This window comes from Borostomias antarcticus, assembly GCF_949987555.1.
Source record: "Borostomias antarcticus genome assembly, chromosome: 10".
Lineage (NCBI taxonomy): Eukaryota > Metazoa > Chordata > Actinopteri > Stomiiformes > Stomiidae > Borostomias > Borostomias antarcticus.
In genome coordinates this window covers 3,612,711-3,631,510 of record NC_140243.1, presented here as the reverse complement: position 1 = coordinate 3,631,510, position 18,800 = coordinate 3,612,711, and the positions used below count along the sequence as shown (strand labels likewise).

Sequence of the window (18,800 nt, the reverse complement as noted above, 5' to 3'; positions counted from 1 at the left end):
GTGTGCTGCTCATCTCTCTGGATTGGGTAGGGCAGGGAGGAGATGTGTGTGTGCTGCTCATCTCTCTGGATTGGGTAGGGCAGGGAGGAGATGTGTGTGTGTGCTGCTCATCTCTCTGGATGGGGACAGGGCAGGGAGGAGATGTGTGTGCTGCTCATCTCTCTGGATGGGGACAGGGCAGGGAGGAGGTGTGTGTGTGTGCTGCTCATCTCTCTGGATGGGGACAGGGCAGGGAGGAGGTGTGTGTGTGTGCTGCTCATATCTCTGGATGGGGACAGGGCAGGGGAGGAGATGTGTGTGTGTGCTGCTCATCTCTCTGGATGGGGAAGGGGCAGGGAGGAGGTGTGTGTGTGTGCTGCTCATCTCTCTGGATGGGGACAGGGCAGGGAGGAGGTGTGTGTGTGTGCTGTGTGCAGTGCTGCTCAGTTGCTGCAGCGCGCCTCTGTGTCCGCTTTGCTCGTTCACGTTGACAAAGGACGAGAGGGAAGGGAGGGGCACACGGGGGGGGGGGGGGGGTGTCTGGCAAAATTACAATGCATTTTGAGGCATTATTATTACACGCTTTTAAACGAGAATTGATGTCACCATGGGCCACATACAGTACACTGTAAAAAAGAAAAAAGAAAAAGGCATTTGCCTGGTGCAGAGGGCAAAGGGCAGGTGCTCTAGCACCACCTAGTGTCTATCTGTGCACATCCCTGAGAATTGGTATGGAGTGAATTTGAAGACAACCTTGTTTTGTTGTAGACTGCCAACGTTCAGCTGTACCTTCAGTTAACCTACAGCTGTGGATACTGAGAGATTAACGTGATTCTATATTAAAAATGAAATGCTTGAATTGTATGTAATAACTTCGATCATACTAATGATCACCACACCCTTAACCAGTGGTGAACTAATTAGGTTGTTCCAGCACACAGCTACAGTATTACAGTATTGTAGTTACAGTATGTTCATTTATTGTACTTCAAATAACATGCACTCACCACTGGGCAGGTTGCTTGGGATTCTAACATCTCAAACAGCCTCATTCATATTCCTAGAGCAGGTGCTTTCACCCATATTGTATCTATGATGTAGCCTATCATTAACAAATTAATATATTCATTGTCTTTTAAAAAAAAAAAAATCTTCCAGCCAAGGTGATTCCTTTTGATTTCTCTGGTTAGAGGATGGACTCGATGATAGAGGTGTAGAAGAGTACCATCATTTTCTTTGGGAGTCTGAATTTCTTCAGCTGCTTCAGGAAGTACATCCTGTTGTGCTTCTTTGCAAGGGAGCTGGTATTTAGTTCTCTTTTTTTTTTAAAGATATTTTTTAGGGCTTTTGAGCTTTAATGGGACAGGACATGAGAGACAGGAAACGTGGGACAGAGAGGGGAGGACATTCGGCACAGGACCCGAGCCGGGAATTGAACCCGGGTCCGCCGCGCGAAGGACTAGCATTCATATGGGGCGCGCCTTACCCAGTGAGCTACCGGGGCACCCCGTTTAGTTCTCATTTTAAGAGATAGTGGTGATATAGTGGTGCCCAGGAAGCGGAAGGAGTCAACAGTGGTCACTGGGGTGTCAATGAGTGTGATTGGGGGGGCTGGTTTCTTTCTAAAGTCTACAATTATCTTCACCGCCTTGAGAGCGTTGAGCTCCAGGTTGTTTTGTCCGCACCAGGACAGAAGCTGGTCGGTCTCCCACTTGTAGGTGGACTTGTCTCCCTCAGAGTGTCGTCCGCAAACTTCAGGAGCTTGACAGACTGATGGCTGGAGGTGCAGCTGTTTGTGTACAGGGAGAAGAGTAGGGGGGAAAGGACACAGCCCTGGGGGGAGCTGAGAAGAGTAGGGGGGAAAGGACACAGCCCTGGGGGGAGCCGAGAAGAGTAGGGGGGAAAGGACACAGCCCTGGGGGGAGCCGAGAAGAGTAGGGGGGAAAGGGCACAGCCCTGGGGGGAGCTGAGAAGAGTAGGGGGGAAAGGACACAGCCCTGGGGGGAGCTGAGAAGAGTAGGGGGGAAAGGACACAGCCCTGGGGGGAGCTGAGAAGAGTAGGGGGGAAAGGACACAGCCCTGGGGGGAGCCGGGGCTGATGGACCTGGAGTCTGAGATGTTTTTGCCCAGCTTCACGTACTGTTTCCTGTCGGACAGGAAGTCTACCTGCAGGTGGAGTCGGGCATGTGCAGCTGGGAGAGCTCGTACTCCAGTGTGAGCGGGAGGGAGGATGGTGTTGGAAGGCAGAGCTGAAATCCACAAACAGACCTGGGAGCTGTATCTCAGAGCCTTCGTAGCCAAGGTATACTGTACCTTGGCCTAAGAAGGCTCTGGGAAACGCATCGCCACCTAGAGGTGGACGTAACGACGTTCTTACGATGCACGTAGCGCTACGAAGCCTCTGGGAAACTCATCGCCACCTAGAGGTGGACCTAACGACGTTCTTACGACGCACGTAGCGCTACGATGCCTCTGGGAAACTCATCGCCACCTAGAGGTGGACCTAACGACGTTCTTACGACGCACGTAGCGCTACGATGCCTCTGGGAAACGCACCCCTGTTTGCTCTGTAGGAGAAATGCAGAGGGTGTACTACGGAACAGGATTACGGGGTTAGTGCGCTAACTTCAGGTTCAAGCCTGGTTTATCTGTATCACGAAGGTGGATCGCTTTTCACCGTGCTATATCGCCACGGTAACTTGCTGCCGAGCTAACCTGCTCCGGGGCAGGATAAGTTCCAGAAACGTATGAAGCACTGCTCACTGACGGATCAATTCACTTAGAAAATGAAATTGGACAGTAAGGTCCCATATGGAACTTCAGTGTGCAAATTAAAAATGAATCTCCAATAGTGAGAGGTTCTTTTACAGACTGACAAACCCCTCTTGGGCTTTTTCTGATATCATATGAAAGGTAGCCTACAGATTACGGAATGGCTTTGTCATCTGATTTTGCCCAAACCTGTGCGTTTACAGTCCCGCAGACTGTAAGATATCTAATTGTGTTGTATAGGCTACAGTTTCATGTAGGCTCGGCTGTGGGTGATGCGGAGAGAAAAAAAAAAGTACATTTCTTCAATCTCGTTGCAGCAAGCTCCTCAAGGTGGCCGTTAACAGATGCCTTTAAGCTACTGAAAATACTTGTTCCATAAGGACAATTAATTCACTCAATAAATGCGTATTCCCATTCAAATAGACTAACAAGTTCTTGACTATAACAGAGTAGGAATTTAACTTCTAATTTAAGACTGAATCGGGAAAGATGGAGTTTGATAGCCAGAGAGACGTGTGTGTGTGTGTGTGTGTGTGCTGTCTCTTATCTCTCATACACACCACTCCCACGCGTCCCCATGGTGGTGAACTAAAACCACCTTCCATGTGTCTTCATGGAAAACAGCCATAGCTCAGTATAGCTCCTCTCCTGTGGGAATATTCATGCACACTGTCGTGTGGCAGAGGAATCTACTGGTTTGAATGTGTGGCACACTCAATGATTCAGTTGGTATGCTGGAGGGGTGAACTCAGAGCTGGCAGTGCGTCCAGAGTGTCTACCCCTATAGGCTGCTCAGAACTGAGAGTATATTTTGGCGACCCTGGGCAGGGTCTGGGGAAGGCAATACTATCAAGGCCAGGTGCTGGAATCAATTGGCCTGGATCTGGACACCTCAGTAAGCCCTTAAGTACTCAGGAGGAGAACACATTATACTGTAAGCCCTCACCAGCTCCCGGGAAAGGAGACAGAAGCCAACCGAGTACCTCTCCTGCATAACTGACCTCAGGTACTGTAGATCCAGGCCCTAATCTGGACGTAAAGAAGGAGTTGGATCTCTAGGTCGTGCTCGAACGACAGATAGTGGAAATGAAAACCCCCGACTACCTGATGTCTCCCCAGTGCTCACCGCTCTCTCTCTTCTTTGTGTTGGGCGAGTCTCTCTTCTTTGTGTTGGGCGAGTCTCTGTTCTTTGTGTTGGGCGAGTCTCTCTTCTTTGTGTTGGGCGAGTCTCTCTTCTTTGTGTTGGGCGAGTCTCTCTTCGTTGTGTTGGGCGAGTCTCTCTTCTTTGTGTTGGGCGAGTCTCTCTTCGTTGTGTTGGGCGAGTCTCTCTTCTTTGTGTTGGGCGAGTCTCTCTTCGTTGTGTTGGGCGAGTCTCTCTTCTTTGTGTTGGGTGAGTCTCTCTTGTTTGTGTTGGGCGAGTCTCTCTTCTTTGTGTTGGGCGAGTCTCTCTTCTTTGTGTTGGGCGAGTCTCTCTTCTTTGTGTTGGGCGAGTCTCTCTTCGTTGTGTTGGGCGAGTCTCTCTTCGTTGTGTTGGGTGAGTCTCTCTTCTTTGTGTTGGGGGCGAGTCTCTCTTCTTTGTGTTGGGCGAGTCTCTCTTCGTTGTGTTGGGCGAGTCTCTCTTCTTTGTGTTGGGCGAGTCTCTCTTCGTTGTGTTGGCCGAGTCTCTCTTCTTTGTGTTGGGCGAGTCTCTCTTCTTTGTGTTGGCCGAGTCTCTCTTCTTTGTGTTGGGTGAGTCTCTCTTCTTTGTGTTGGGTGAGTCTCTCTTCTTTGTGTTGGGCGAGTCTCTCTTCGTTGTGTTGGGCGAGTCTCTCTTGTTTGTGTTGGGCGAGTCTCTCTTCGTTGTGTTGGGCGAGTCTCTCTTCTTTGTGTTGGGCGAGTCTCTCTTCTTTGTGTTGGGCGAGTCTCTCTTCGTTGTGTTGGGCGAGTCCCCCGGTAAAGAAGTGAAGAAACCCCGGAACTGGAAAAATCTTATTTGATGTCACCCTTTTTCCCTTGAACTGTAGTAAACTAAATGTTTTTCTTTTAATATCCACAACGTGGCCTTGTTTCCCTCATTCTATTGATGTTTCCCTCATTCTATTGATGTACCTTTCCCTGCCTCGTGGTCCAGACTAGCTCTTTCTCTAGGCTGCTCAGAACTCAATGTTTACAGATGTCGCCCATGTCATTTTTTTTTGCACTTGACGCCGCTAGCGTTCAGTCAAGTATCAGATGCACTTGGAGGCGTGGCCATGCCTGGTTCAAAGCGTGCACATGTGCTGAGATAGGTATAGGTACTGCATTTGTAACGCGCTCCCCATCCAGTTGTTACACTGGCCCGGAGCGCCATTCACACACCAGTGGCGGCAGCTGCCATGCAAGGCGCTTGCCTGCTCGTTGGGAGCAATTTGGGGTTCAGTGTCTTGCCCAAGGACACTTCGACAGGTAGTCAGGAGAAGCCGGGATTCGAACCACCGACCCTACGATCACTGAACGACCCGCTCTACCAACTGAGCTATACCGCCGCCCAGTCAGATCCAGTCAGCACCATGAACATTCTTCTATGGTCTTATGGTAGTGATGGGCGGTATACGGGTATACCGGTGGTCTTATGGAAGTGATGGGCAGTATACCGGGGGTCTTATGGTAGTGATGGGCGGTATACCGGTGGTCTTATGGTAGTGATGGGTGGTAAACCGGTGGTCTTATGGTAGTGATGGGCGGTATACCGGTGGTCTTATGGTAGTGATGGGCGGTATACCGGTGGTCTAATGGTAGTGATGGGCGGTATACCGGTGGTCTTATGGTAGTGATGGGCGGTATACCGGTATACCGGTGGTCTTATGGTAGTGATGGGCGGTATACCGGTGGTCTAATGGTAGTGATGGGCGGTATACCGGTGGTCTTATGGTAGTGATGGGCGGTATACCGGTGGTCTAATGGTAGTGATGGGCGGTATACCGGTGGTCTTATGGTAGTGATGGGCGGTATACCGGTGGTCTTATGGTAGTGATGGGCGGTATACCGGTATACCGGTGGTCTTATGGTAGTGATGGGCGGTATACCGGTGGTCTTATGGTAGTGATGGGCGGTATACTGGTATACCGGTGGTCTTATGGTAGTGATGGGCGGTATACCGGTATACCGGTGGTCTTATGGTAGTGATGGGCGGTATACCGGTATACCGGTGGTCTTATGGTAGTGATGGGCGGTATACCGGTGGTCTTATGGTAGTGATGGGCGGTATACCGGTGGTCTTATGGTAGTGATGGGCGGTATACTGGTGGTGTTATGGTAGTGATGGGCGGTATACCCGTATACCGGTGGTCTAAGAATGCACCCGTTATTCAGGTGCAGGATAAAAAAGTGGTCAGTTAGGAAAAAATAGAATAGGAAAAAAGAGAATATCAGTGTGCGGATATTCTCTTTTTGCCTGGTATAATGGGATGAACATGAATACCGGTATTATGTTGTGCAACAATATTGATTTTGCTATACCATGGATACTGTTTGCTCAGTTTCAATTGAGTGATAGTAGTTTGTAGCTACATCTTTATTTGTATTTTAAGAAAAATGTGCCGTCTCAAGGTTTTCATGGAAAAAATAAGCATGTTAAAGAAGTATGTTGACCTATACTCGTGCGCATAACGTTGGCAACAAACAAGTGTGCAAAGCACTCTGCAGTTTGCGAACACAGAACTTGTGAGGCTGACCTATTCAAAGCAAGGCTTATTCGTTCATTTGTGTGTTGTGCCAAACTCAGTAGGCTACTCTCCTGCATGTTGGGTAACATACTGTAACAGGCTCATTCCCGCTCTTTTTCTCCTCACCATCCTGGTAGCTATCGGAACGAGGGAGACGCTTTTTTATTTGTCACATGTAATGTAGGGTGTACAGTCACAGTGAAATATTGCTGCCGGCTCCAAGATTATGACCATTAAAGATAAACATCAATACTCAAATTACAAATTAACAAATTACACAAGTATAATTTCTATAGTCGAGTGCTGGGCTCCTCCCTCCCTCTCCCCGCTCTGACTAGTCCAGCTCACACACACACACACACACACACACACACACACACACACACACACACACACACACACACACACACACACACACACACACACACACACTCTTTCTCGCTCCGTCCGTCCCTATTGCAAGTTCAGCTGTCCGCTCCTCACGTGAACTTTGCTTTTCAAGTGTTCAGCCAGAACAAACTTTTCTTGCAGTACCTCTAAGATTAGCAGTGGTGAGAGTATTGGGCTGCTAACTATTCTGTTACGATCAAGGAGTTGATAAGCAGGCATATTGTTTGTTTTATTTCACTGTACTACAGTAAATGTTGTATGGATTTCCTTTGTGACAGCGGCACAAACTATAATACCACGTTGAAACGGGGGGAAATGTTGAAAACATGTCTGGACTTTTTAAAAACTAATTAATACTGTACAGTATATCACACTGGTCTCAGGCTAACAAGACTGTCCTAAATCAAATTAGATCTCTAATAGATCTCTAATATATGAACAGGTTTTGAAGGCTCTGGATAGGAAACAATCACCACACCATCATTGTGACAAATATGTACTTGAAAAATAGAAAATTACAGATTTAAAGAACTTTGTGCAGCCTCATTACGAGCTAGAGGTCTGACCCTAGGAACGACTGCAGCGTATCAAAACGAAGCCCTGCATTTGCTCAATCAGCCTTTTCATACAGAGGCATGTGTGGGGGTATGTGTTGGTATGAGACAGTGCCAATGGAGTAGCTCATAAGGCAGGGGTATTGATTGGGTGTTTTCTCCTGCACTGTGTACGTTATTATTATGGAAGGTGTATTTTACTGTGTTGGGTGCCAGGATTTAGGGTTTGGCCGTGTGTGCGTGTCTAGCCGTGTGAGACCATCCTGATCTCGCAAGCTCACTTTCAGTCTCAAATGATTATTCTCAGATTACATTTTGACCGGGCCAATCAGGGACTGTGTTCTGACTGCTGTTCTGCCCCCCAGTAGAAAACTAGCCTCTGATCGGTTCCCATGGAAAAGGTCTTCCATAGCAATGAGCAGTAACGTTAAAGTTAGTACAGTAAATACAGCCATAAAGTGCAGTATTGCAGAAATCGACTTAATAATAACAATTTAACAAGAACAAGAGTATGCTCATCTGAGTTTCTCAGAGGAAAATACATTTTCACTGTTCTTCCGACTGGATTTGAAAAAGGTTTTGTAATGCTGATTGGCTGAAGGAGATACCCATTACACCACGTTACATCACTTGACAATAAAGACATTAACATGGCTGCATGCTTCACTGCGGGGATTACAAGCAATGATACATTTCTCACACAAATTCAAAGTATCTCAGACATCATCGCAAAACACGTAGATGGCCACTGTACAGCAACGGGACACACATAGACTATACATGGTAACTAAACACTATTTAGACCATTTTGGTTTGTCTACTTATCCGTCTTATTTAATGTTGTTTGATTAGTTAAAACAGACAAACAAAGGAAACAAAATAATGCTACAGTAGGCTATCAATCTTCACCGCACTGAGGAGCCTGCATCTAGAGAGCTACCCTCGGCTGGTCTGTCCATTCTCTGTCCCTCTGTCTGATCTGTCCTCAGACACCGTCGGCCTCACAGCATTCATATTTGGCACGGGTTTAATTAATTTACGGTTTTGGCTAATTTTAACATACAGTACTGATCCAAGCTGCCAGACAATAGAAATACTGCTCCGAATAGACCCCAACCCCCAGCTTTCCAGCTGACTACTCTGGAATTAATTTGCCTGCTCATCAGCTACAAGGAGCTGCAGCTTCGCCTAAAATTAGTGTGGCTGCCCTGATGCAAACACAGAACTATTACCTCACGCCAGCCTACTCCAGAATTATTTTGACGTTGCTCAGCTTTGCCCAACATTAGTGTGTTGTATTGTCCACCCAATAGTAGTACATTACATTACAGTCATTTAGTAGCTAGCTAGCTTGCAAACAATAGCCAAACCAAGCTATCATTGAGACGTCACTTACACAACATGTAAGTAATGCAATCAGTAATGGCCAATTACTGATTGTGCCAACGAGTATCAAGCAGATCATTTGATTGGATGGGCTAAACTGGAGTGATAGCCGATGTACAGTATTTAGTTGGTGTCCAGAGTGCTCCAACGGGTATCAGAACTAGTTAATAATAACTAGATTAGCTGTAAAACATACATACATACATACACACACACAACTCACACACACACAACTCACACACACAAACACACTGAGAAAATGGGCCTTGTATTGAAACCCTGTGAGATGGCCTGGTGTCCGTGTGATTTACCATCCTGTCAGCAATGCAAGGACCTCTGTGACTAGAATCCTTTTATTGCAATTTGTACTTGACATACACAGGAATTGTTTACGCCATTGTGGAGCCAATAACAAAACAACAATGTACCAGTGCAAAAACAGGACAGGACGTAGAATGGAGGGAGGGCAGGGCACAGCTGATCACCCTCTCCACCGAGTGTATCACCGCCGCAAATTAGTCTGGTCCTTGACTGTAGAAATATTGTCTTTCTTCATAATCAACTGGATCTGTCATCGCTTAACAATTGATTCATGTATTTATTCTCATAAATAATTATTGTATTTATTTATTCTCATAAATAATCATGTGGACAGCATAGGCTGTGCGCTCAAAGCAATCACTATAATTCAAATAGGCCTACTGTTGTGAATGACTTGTGAACGGCCTTCATATGCTATGTGAATCCCAATTTTGGTAGAGCAACAATCACCCTAGTCGTAGAGAAGGCCCTCTCACCGCGGGGAGAATGAGCCTAGCCTTCTGAAACAAGAAATCTCTAAGTGTGCACTGTTGTGCATTACATATTTACTCAAGCAATGTGTAGGCTAATATATTATAAGGATCGCCTAATATGATTCACTGTAAGCTGTTACACTGACATAGGCTGTGTTTGTTGGTGGTGTTTCATTGCCTCATTGTTTGACTCAGGAATCCACATTCAAAGGGTGGCCATTATTATAAGCTATTTAGGCTATTTATAAATCGCCATGCCTATTTGATAAATGAAATAGGCTAAACTGACCCCGTGTTCGATGCCTCAGTCGGGCAGATAAGAGCTGTTAATTGTCTTAGATGTTATGGATGTTATGTGTCATCGGCTGTTCTGTTTTCATGACATCCATCATTGTTGGAAATAAGTGTCCTCGCCTACATGTCATCGTCTCCTATACCCAGAAATGAAATCAAACAATCACGTGCGTGGTTCATATATGGTCAATGACAATCGCACCTGTTCCATATAATCATGTCCGTGGGTGGGTATAAAAAGGCATGCAATTCCAATGCGTAATGACACACAATGGCTGCTTTATATGTACTGCTTTTGGATGATGTGGATGATGGAATTCATAGAGAGAGCGAGACGCAGGGACCGGCAAGACCTACTGGCCAATGACGACGAGTGGCTCATGAGCCGCTTCCGCGTTTTTGCTGCCATGTTTGCCGTCATGTTGGATTTTGGCTGTATTGATTTCTGTGAATCGGAGGCGTTTCACTGGCCATTTATAGGCATTTATGGGCGTTAAGAGGGTGGGGGAGCCTCATATGGCCATTTTCCATGTGCAGATTAGTAGAGGGGTTAAAAACTTCCCTGTGACACTCCGTCATCTCCCAACCGTTGACCTCAAGCGTGTGTAAATTACCCATAGGACTTCAGTTGCTGCTGATTGCTAATTCAGGGGTCAGTAGTTCCATCGATTCCACTGAAACCAGAAACAGTGGAGCATCATAAGAAGTGACAGGACTGGAGAAATCTTTACTACTCATATGCACTAGACTAGAGAAACAGTCAACCAGTTATACTGCTCATATGCACTAGGCTACAGAAACAGTCAAACAGTTATACTGCTCATATGCACTAGGCTAGAGAAACAGTCAACCAGTTATACTGCTCATATGCACTAGGCTAGAGAAACAGTCAAACAGTTATACTGATCATATGCACAAGCTAGAGAAACAGTCAACCACTTATACTGCTCATATGCACTAGGCTAGAGAAACAGTCAACCAGTTATACTGCTCATATGCACTAGGCTAGAGAAACAGTCAACCAGTTATACTGCTCATATGCACTAGGCTAGAGAAACAGTCAACCAGTTATACTGCTCATATGCACTAGGCTAGAGAAACAGTCAACCAGTTATACTGCTCATATGCACTAGAGAAATCTGAGTCACACAGAGAAGAGAGGAGTAGAGGAGACGAGAATCCATTTGGCAAAGTAGATGCAGATCAATGTGGCTGGAAAGAAGGTAGGGGTGGGGGGAGGTATCCTATATTACTTTGCTGATTGATCCAGATATCTGTCTGGGCTGGATGGCATCGCAGAACCAGGAAGTGTCTGAGGAAAAAGGAGAGAGGGAAGACACGAAAATAAAAATCAATAGAGGCTGGATGGAACTTGAGGGTAGAGATAGAGAAGTAATCTCCTAAGTAAAGTCCGACACGGGCAACTCATTCTCTCTCATGCAACGTGCACTTTGGAAGAGCTTAGGTATGTCTGTGTGTGTGTGTGTGTACCTGCATGTGTGTGTTTGTGTCTCTATGTATGTCTTTCTCTGTTAGCGTGTGTATGAGAGAGATAGAGAGTGTGTACTGTATGGACATTGGATCAGTTTCAGTAAAAAAGGAGAAGCTAGCTAATGGCCCTGGCAAGCTGCACAAATCATCAATATAACGATCCACCTGACCTCCACTCTGTGCCAGGCGTCTGTGCTTTCAGCTCAGCTTAACGATGCTGCGGCAGCACCCTGATCCAACCCCCTCTCTCTACTGTGGCTTGAGCCAGCGGCCGGCCAGGCAAAGCCACAGAAAATTGATTGTCTAAGCTGTGTCTGGCAGAGAGGAGGTCTGGGCAGGGCTAGATTCACACAGGCTGAGTTACACTGTAGAGGAGAGGAGAATGGAGCAGAGGTGAGGAGAGAGGGGAGGAGAAAAAGATAGGAGAGAGGAGGACAGATGGAGGAGAGGAGAAGAGAGAGCAAGGGAAGGAGAGAACAGGAAGGAGAAGGGAAAGGAGAGATGAAATATCTCTCTTTCTCAGTGGGCAGTTATAACAGGCCTGACCAACCAGAAACCACCTTGGCCACTATAGAGGAGTCCATTCCATCTCTCGTAGGACTCCACCTACCTCCGCCAGAGTATGTATTCCCTGAATAATTGAAATTGCATCCATGAGTGATTTCTCATCTTTGTGCTTTTGGAGCATAATTGTGGCACCCATTTATTGTGATGTTATTGAGATTTGATCAGAAAATGAACAGTGTATGTGTCTGCAAGCGAGAGAGGGAGAGAGAGAGAGAGAGAATTTTTATTAGAATCTGTCTTGTGTTTGTGTGTGTGCTGGGTGGGGAGCATGTGCTTCACTGGAATATAGACCATATAATGTTATACTTCATTATCTTCACTGGAATATATACCATATAATGTTATACTTCATTATCTTCACTGGAATATATACCATATAATGTTATACTTCATTATCTTCACTGGAATATATACCATATAATGTTATACTTCATTATCTTCACTGGAATATAGACCATATAATGTTATACTTCATTATCTTCACTGGAATATAGACCATATAATGTTATACTTCATTATCTTCACTGGAATATATGTTACGCACACCCCTAATAGGAGAGGCCAAATGTGGTGGAACCCAGAGAACAGAGACAGAGGCCAGGAGATGATATAACAAGGATTTAATAGTTAAGGTATCTAATAATAAAGTAGCCTATAATTAATAGTAGGCTATATACACAACGACAATAACCCTAATCTAACTAGTGGGGAAGACAGTGTATAGTGTCTAGGCGAAATGTTATGGAGTGTGTAATTATACTATGTGTGTGTGCGTGTATGAGGTCTGGGTGTTGGTTATGTGCTGCGATACTACCTAAGCTAAAGAGCAACGTCCGTGATCCAAGGGGGTAATCGAGGGTAGTCCAGAGGTCAAGCCAGGGAGATCAGTCCAAGAAGGGAAAAAAACAAGGGGGCAAAAAATACGAGGTCCGGGTGGGAACGGGTTCAGGAGACACAGGAGGGAGCGGGTCCAGGAGACACAGGAGAGGGAACGGGTCCAGGGGACACAGGAGAGGGAACGGGTCCAGGAGGCACAGGAGAGGGAACGGGTCCAGGAGACACAGGAGAGGGAACGGGTCCAGGAGGCACAGGGGATCGGAGGGAGCCTGAGGGTGACACAAAAATGACGGGGAAAAACTCAGCCAGGAAGAACACAAAAACACGGTAACTCGAGGAGAATGCAAGGAGATGTATACGAGGAGAAAATACGGGAGCCAGAACTAACCGTACAGCTTATTACGTTCAAGCGTCGGGTCTCTGTCTGCAGCAGCGTTATATAGGTGGCTGTCCTGATGGTGATTGGAAGCAGCTGGGCTGATGATAATCGCCAACACCTGAGCAGCTAGCAGAGCAGAGACCCGGCCCGCTCAATCCGGCAGGGATGAGGCGCCGGAACGAGGCTGACGGGGGCGTGCCCGACGGGGAGGCATAACAATATAGACCATATAATGTTATACTTCATTATCTTCACTGGAATATAGACCATATAATGTTATACTTCATTATCTTCACTGGAATATATACCATATAATGTTATACTTCATTATCTTCACTGGAATATATACCATATAATGTTATACTTCACTGGAATAAGGACCATATACTGTACATAAGGGATGCCCAATACGTTGATTGTGATCGACCAGTAGATCGCAAAGGCAATGCTGGTAGATCTTGAGGCATTAAAAAAAAGCCTACTAGCAAACAAAACATGTTCAGTCACAATTATACTGTTAAAACTAAGATGCCTGGATAAAAAAATATGTTTTCCAACTGATATATTTGACGAAAGTAGATTAATAAGCAAGCCGCTTTTCATCGCTAACTCAGCGCGGGAAGAGCCATGAACGCAATCTGTTCGTGGACTACAAGAACGCGCCATTGATACCTTTGACTGCGCATGTCAAAGGTATCAGTGATGGGTTTTTTTCAAAGATGGCGCGGTTCAATAGGGCTTCACTCTTTCGAGCAGTCAGTGAATGGAGTGATCCTGTCCAGTTCTATTAGTACATCCATGACTAGGCTTACTGGTGACTACGTAACTGCAGTTGATGCTTGGAAGTGCTGTGTCATGTTTAGTCTGGAAGTGCTGTGTCATGTTTAGTCTGGAAGTGCTGTGTCATGTTTAGTCTGGTCTCTTATAATAAAGAACACGTCTTTTGTTATCCCCGGTCCTCGTTCTTATGTAAATAAGTTTATATAGCTCCAGTATATCACAGCTATATGTTTCAGCTGGTACAAATTAAGATAAATTCAATAGGATATTTAAATGGATATATTATTAGAAACATTTTTGATTGACAGACAGGCTAGGGGCCCCTTTGAGGTGAAAAAAACCCATGGGAATAAAAGTGAATCTACGCCCCTGAAATAACCTTATAACATGGCGTATAATGCTCAATATACTGGACCTGCCCTTTAATGTTGTTATTTCAAACATTTAAAAAAAGGTGTTTTCAGCAAGATAAAATATGACTTAAATGAGATATGAATTAATATTATAGTAATTTAACTTATGCTAATCAATGCTCAGGGATGCATGGCACATTGCCACTAAAGTGTGCTCATATTAATGAATGTAGCCTAATCATTTGGTTTGTGAAGGTCAAGAAGTGATGGAAACATCAAGATTGATGGTTGGGAAACATCAAGAATAGTCGTGCATCTTAGCTTGCAGAGTTTGAAAAACATTCTCAATTTTTCTAACTAGTACTTGTTGTAGAAACTTGGGAATCCTGTTTTTAGACTAGTCGTGTAATCGGTTACAAAACCACCGTCTAGTCGTCAGTGAAAATAGTCGCTGCGCACATCCCTAACACACACACACACACACACACACACACACACACACACGCGCACACACACACACACACACACACACACACACACACACACACACACACACACACACACACACACACAGAGTGTTGTGCTAGACTCCTTATGCATCTGCCTGCTACTTAACCTGCTCAACATGCTTCATCAAGATACTGTTATTAACATGTTATGCTTGCTCTGGTACACAATTTATATTGTTATTGTTAGATAGACTATGATCTATAGACTTTAAACATAAGATAAGATAATGTGAACATTATACTTGTTTCAACCCTGCCTAACACTTCCTTTCTCAGGTTTGGTTTCCTAATGAACTGACATTCCTAGCTCAATGGCATTAAGAAGATGGTGCCATTTAAAAAAAAATGTTTGACACCCCCCCCACCCATGTCTGGTGACCTCACCTTGTAAATTTCATGACATGTGGAGGTGTCCTCTATCTGGCCATGACACTGTCCAGCCTGGCCTCTTATAGGTAGAAATTGGATGGTGTCATAGTACACCTGTGTTCTCTGTTGCATGGGTACAGACTATTTTACATTAAGCCTTGTAAAAAAGAAAAAAAAACTGTAGTAAACTACTGTTGAGCTTAAATCTACATTATATGAATTCTATGTTTTTGTTCATACTTACATGTTAAGCCAATAAGATTTGTTTTCTCTGTACATAACCTTCGGTCTTCACCAAAACTAAAACAAAGATGGCTTCTAGAAAAGGGAAAAACGGTTCATTCAGTTTAAAATGGCTCTTCCTCTCTCTCATTTAATCTTCCCTCACATGCAAATACACACACACACCCTCCTCCTTTCTAGCTGACAGTTTAGAGCTGTATTATGCAGCCCTGCCAACATTTAGAAGATGCTTGGACAACAGAAACACCAGCCTCCATTTCTCCTGTTCTCTCCCTCTGTCTGTGAAGTGTGTCAGTATTACCCGTTCCCAACTGTGTCTTCTCCCATATCCTCCCTCCGTCTCTTCATCTGCCTGTCAGGCAGCAGAGTACATTAATTATCCCTCCCCTCCTCCTCTTATCTCCTTCTTCTCATCTCCTCCTCTCCTTTCCTCCTCTTCTTTCCTTAACCACTATCCCACTCTCTAGTAGGCAATTTTACATCACAGTATTATGTCTTCTACCAGTCTCAATGAGTCTGTTTTCAAAACAAACACAACTCCCTATTATAAAGCAGAATTTACACAAGCCATCTGTGCTGTTTTGGTGTGACTAGTGACTGACCGAACGGTATGTACAGGGATACAAACCTAACTTGCCGAATGCAACCCCAGCCTGTGTGATGTTGACGGTGGTCCCTGTGCATCTGTAGGGATCGACTGAGACACAGTGGCGTCAGGCAGAGCTTCCCCAGCTCCAGGGTTGGGCAGAGAAGGGACTGCTGACCCAGCCAAAGATGGTAAGGACACACTGCAACCAACCAAACTACAGTACCAGAAGGTCCTTTCTCCTCCAGTTTCACTGTACAGGCCTGGGCCAGACCTGGGCCAAATACATCACAAACAAGAAGCTGCTGTATCGGAGGTGTGTTTGAGTTAGCACTTTTGAGATTGTTCCATTGGTTCCATTGTGTTGGGTGTGCACCACAAGTATCTGGCCTATTTCTATCCCTGTGGGAATGGGGCGATAGCATTGCAGCTGCAGGAGCAGAATAATATATATCATATAAAAAAAATATACATTATACATCAGCATGTTATGTGCCTGCTGAAAGCAATCACACTATTGTTCTCTTGCCTGCTTATTATTATTCCTCCAACCACTTTTCTGCCACTTATCTACAGCACTTTCACACCGTTTGTGCTATTGTCACCATTTAAATTTATTCAGTTCAGATTTACATGCTTCATGCTGCTATTACTTTTTATTTTGATATCACTTATAGTTTTGTAGTTCATTCATAGTTTTTGTCCTATTGAAATGAATGTTGGAATGTTCAAAGTGTTTTTTGTTGTTGTTTTTTTTAGAGTGGTGAGAGGTGATTACATTTTATACTGCACTCAAACAATTTTCACAGTACCTTCACATATCATACACCAACATGTTCAGATTTTCATGTGTTCCAGTCCTATACCATAAGTCCTCAACTGGCATTGTGGGCCAATCGTCCTGATGATGGCGCTACACCAACCGTCTAAAGTTTAAAACTTTAAAAAGGGGCAGTGTGCTATTTTGGACATGTAGCCCTATTTGTGGTCTGTCTACCATGAACCTGAAACATACAGACCATAATTTCACTGATCGTTTCAGTATAGAGCTAGCTGCAGTTTTTTTACTGACTCTCACTGGGCTACAATGGTAGTCAATGGGTCACCCGTAAAAGCATTGGAAAACAATTATAAATGTGCTGTTCTGATACAGGAAGCACAGGGTGTAATCTTAATCTTAAATGTATCGCAATCCGAATATTTTTAGGTGTTTGGGATGAATTGCACATAGTCCTCCGTAGGAGCAGTGAAAATAAGTGCCAGGCGACTGCTTATGTCCAAGCCATGCCAAACATGTACAAATATTTGGATTGCGATACATTTCACAGGAGAGCATACTAAGACTGATAAGATTACACCCTGTGCATAGTTTTCCAACACATTCATGGGTGCTCCATTGCAGGAATGGAAAACCTGATACACTTACGTCATTCCTCATGGGGCCTCAAGAACCCATAGTCTCCAACATGATGGATTTGGCTGCAGGTTGAAAATTTGTAGTAGGCTAAACTGAAAATAATAGCCTAAAGAATTACCTCCATTCCACCATGAGCAATGTGCAATTGATGGATTGACTGTAATATTAGTCTAAAACAAAGTTAGGGTTAGGGTTAGGGTTCCACTCATTTCAACAATACAGTATACTGTACTGGACAGATGGGCAGGTAAGTCAGGCGGGTGAGAATCTAGTAGAGAAAGTGTGTGCGTGAAATGAGATGAATTAGGGTATGACTTTTAACCAATAACCAAATGTGTAAATGACTGAAACAAATGAAAAACTGTTATAACTAGGGGTACACGGATAGATTGGCAGGTGACTGGAATTGGCCGATTTTAAGCTGATCGACTAAGATCAGGATCGGGTGACTGGCCGATCCGTCTCATATATCCAATACAGTATTGAATATTGATTTTCTATTTATTTAGGCTATATAAACATTATATTGCACCTTTAATCTCTCCAATCCAGTTTCTAACTTGTAAAAAGATGCCTAAGAAGCATTTTCACTATTCCTAATTATCAGCAGAGCTCCGTCTGCCTGTCGGCTCCGTCTGCCTGTCACACACACAAACACACACAGGCGCTCACCTGTCACACACACAAACACACAGGCGCTCACCTGTCACACACACAAACACACACAGGCGCTCACCTGTCACACACACAAACACACACAGGCGCTCACCTGTCACACACACAAACACACACCGGTGCTCACCTGTCACACACACAAACACACCAGGCGCTCACCTGTCACACACACAAACACACACAGGCGCTCACCTGTCACACACACAAACACACACAGGCGCTCACCTGTCACACACACAAACACACCCCGGCGCTCACCTGTCACACACACAAACACACACCGGCGCTCACCTGTCACACACACAAACACACACAGGCGCTCACCTGTCACACACACAAACACACACAGGCACTCACCTGTCACACACAAACACACACAGGCGCTCACCTGTCACACACACAAACACACACCGGCGCTCACCTGTCACACACACAAACACACACAGGCGCTCACCTGTAACACACACAAACACACCCCGGCGCTCGCCTGTCACACACACAAACACACACCGGCGCTCACCTGTCACACACACAAACACACACAGGCGCTCACCTGTCACACACACAAACACACCGGCGCTCACCTGTCACACACACAAACACACACAGGCGCTCACCTGTCACACACACAAACGCTCACCTGTCACACACACAAACACACACAGGCGCTCACTTGACACACACACAAACACACACAGGCGCTCACCTGTCACACACACAAACACACACAGGCGCTCACCTG

The 18,800-nt window shown here is 45.2% G+C and overlaps 1 protein-coding gene across 2 annotated transcripts in view; it reads left to right on the top strand.

Moving 5' to 3' along the window:
• Positions 1–18,800, top strand: part of elavl4 (ELAV like neuron-specific RNA binding protein 4) — a gene marked incomplete at both ends in the record, with an annotated part of 122,434 nt that overhangs the window by 44,886 nt on the left and 58,748 nt on the right. For both annotated transcript variants that reach the window (XM_084444949.1, XM_084444948.1), the window contains one exon: positions 16,071–16,157. In XM_084444949.1, coding sequence (XP_084301075.1) covers positions 16,071–16,157 — 87 coding nt within the window. The remainder of the gene's footprint in view (positions 1–16,070; positions 16,158–18,800) is intronic.